At 43.1% G+C, this 2,593-nt stretch overlaps 1 protein-coding gene across 1 annotated transcript; it reads right to left on the bottom strand.

The window, feature by feature from the left end:
• Positions 1-482: 482 nt before the first annotated feature.
• On the bottom strand, positions 483-2,043 carry EAH_00066040 (hypothetical protein, conserved; the record flags this gene model as incomplete). Its single annotated transcript, XM_013392770.1, has 2 exons — positions 483-1,369; positions 1,963-2,043. Coding segments are annotated over 2 exons (968 nt in total), but the record flags the coding sequence as incomplete, so codon positions are not given.
• Between the last annotated feature and the right edge of the window lie 550 nt (positions 2,044-2,593).

Raw genomic sequence — 2,593 nt, 5'->3', positions numbered from 1 at the left:
AATATATATATACATATATATATAAATATATATATATATATATATTTATATATATATATATATACAATATACATATATACAGATATAAATGTACATATATATATATACAATATACATATATATAGATATATATATATATATATACATATATAAATAAATATACAAATATATACATATCTATACAATATACATATATATAGAGATATACATATACATACATATATATAAATATATATATAAATATATATAAATATATATACTTATATAGCTGTACCTCTTCTCTGTAGGGTAGACACCTGAAGATTTCGCTGGACGGAAAGGGGATGTGCAGGAAGAGGCCGATGTTTGCTTTTCTGTTTCTTCTTGTGATGTACATCGGAGACAGAAGCAGCTGAAAGTCGTGCAGCCAAACAATATCTGTCTCGTGCATCTGTAGAGTTGCTTGAGAAGCATATAATTTATTTATATATAAATAGCTGCACCACAACTCTTCGCTGCTTATATCCTCCTCTTCTTGCTGCTGCTGCTGCTGCTGTTGCTGCTGCTGCTGCTCCTGCTGCTGCAATTCTTCTTCTTCCCCTTGCTGCCGCTTCTGCTGCTGCTGCTGCTGCTGCTGTTGCTGCTGTTGGTGCTGCTGTGCTGGGGGGTCAATAGAAATAACATTATGAAAGAGAGGACGCAAGATAGAATCGCAGAAGCGAAGACAGTTATTCATCTCCTTCTCGGGTGGGAAGACAGGGATGCATGCATAGGGGTATAGCAGCTCTTTGATCTCTTCTTGTTCGTCTTCATCCTGTGTATATACACCTGAGAACCCTAAAAAAGAGACTGCAAGTCTTGTCTTATCCTTTAAATGAAACAGTGAAGGCAGTAATGTTGATTTTGAAGGCCGCAGCTCAAACCTCCCGCTGCTGCTGCGCACAAAAGCAACGGGTTCACCGCTACCGTCTCGCTGCTGCGGTAGATAACCTGCTGCTGCTGCTGCTGCTGCTGCACTTGCTGCTGCTGCATTTGATCCTGATGACGAAGAGGAGGAGGAGGAAGAGGATTGAGGGTCTTCTGTTGCAGCAGCAGCTGCTGCTGCTGCAGCTGGTTGATTTGCTGCTGCTGGTGCTTCTGCTGGAGCTGTTGGTGCATCTGTTTCTGCTGCTGCTGCAGCAGCCGCTTTTGCTGCAGCAGCAGCAGCAGCAATAGCAGCTTCTTCTGAAGGAGTATTTACATGCGTCTCTACTCGAACTACTCTTACAGGCAGCTCTAAAGAAACAACTACCAACGAGTCGTTCTCATCTATTGCTGCACTTCCTTCTTGAACAGACAGCAGCCGCTCTCTTAAATCTGCAGACCCTGCAGCAGAGTCGCTGCGCTGCTCCTGCACGCAAACCCTCATAAACCCTCATAAACCCTCATAAACCCTTATACACCCTTTTAAACCCTTTTAAACCCTCATAAACCCTTACAAACCCTCTTAAACCCTTATCAACCCTTATCAACCCTTATAAACCCTTATAAACCCTTATAAACCCTTATAAACCCTTATACACCCTTTGAAACCATCATAAACCCTTTGAAACCCTTATATACCCTTATAAGCCCTTAAAAGCCCTTATAAACCCTTATAAACCCTTATAAACCCTTATAAACCCTTATATATCCTTATAAACACTCACAAACCCTTTTAAATAATTATAAACAATTTAAAACCCCAATGCATAAGCCGGAAGCCCTAAATCTTAAACCCCACGCACTAAACCCTAAACCTTAAACCCTAAGCCCTAGGCCCTAAACCCTAGACCCTAGACCCAAAGCCCTAAACCCTAAACCAAATCCTAAACCCTAGACCCTAAACGCTAGACCCTAGACCCTAAACGGTAGACCCTAGACCCTAAACTCTAAGCCTTAGACCCTAAACCCCAAACCAAACCTTAAACCCTAAACCCTAAACCCTAAACCCTAAACCCTAACCTGCGTTTCAGGAGGGAAGTCGCTGGTTAGATCGCACGAGGTTTTGCTGCGAATAAACCCGTTGTCATCTTCAACTAACATTTCGACTCCTGTTGGTGTTAACTCCCTGTTGCCTTCAATCTCTTCCCACCTAAACCCGCAACAAAACGAGGGTTTAGGGTTTAGGGTTTAGGGTTTACGGCTTAGGGTTTACGGGGACACAGGGATACACGGTCGGGTCGCATAAGGAGGAAATCACACACAATTCGAATACACAAACCCTAAACCCTAAACCCTAAACCCTAAACGAAAGGTTTCAGATCAATTCCCACACCCACACCTAAACCCTAAACCCTAAACCCTAAATGCAGGGCCAATCAGCCCTCTCAGGCCTCAAACCCTAAACCGCCTGTCTAGACCCTAAGTGAGAGAACTGTAAACCCCAAGCCCTTAACCCTACCACCAAACCCTAAACCCCAAACCCTAAACCCTCAACCCTCAACCCTCAACCCTACCCGCAAGCCCTAAACCCTAAACCCTAGACTCTCAACCCTATCCCCAAACCCTAAACCCTACCCCCAATCCCTCAACCGTAAACCCTAAACCCTAAACCCTAAACCCTAAACCCTAAACCCTAAACCCTAAACCCTAA

Source organism: Eimeria acervulina, genomic scaffold, assembly GCF_000499425.1.
Source record: "Eimeria acervulina Houghton genomic scaffold, Eah_scaff2334, whole genome shotgun sequence".
NCBI lineage: Eukaryota > Apicomplexa > Conoidasida > Eucoccidiorida > Eimeriidae > Eimeria > Eimeria acervulina.
The sequence above is the reverse complement of the archived record's forward strand: the minus strand, read 5'-3'. Positions and strand labels throughout refer to the sequence as shown.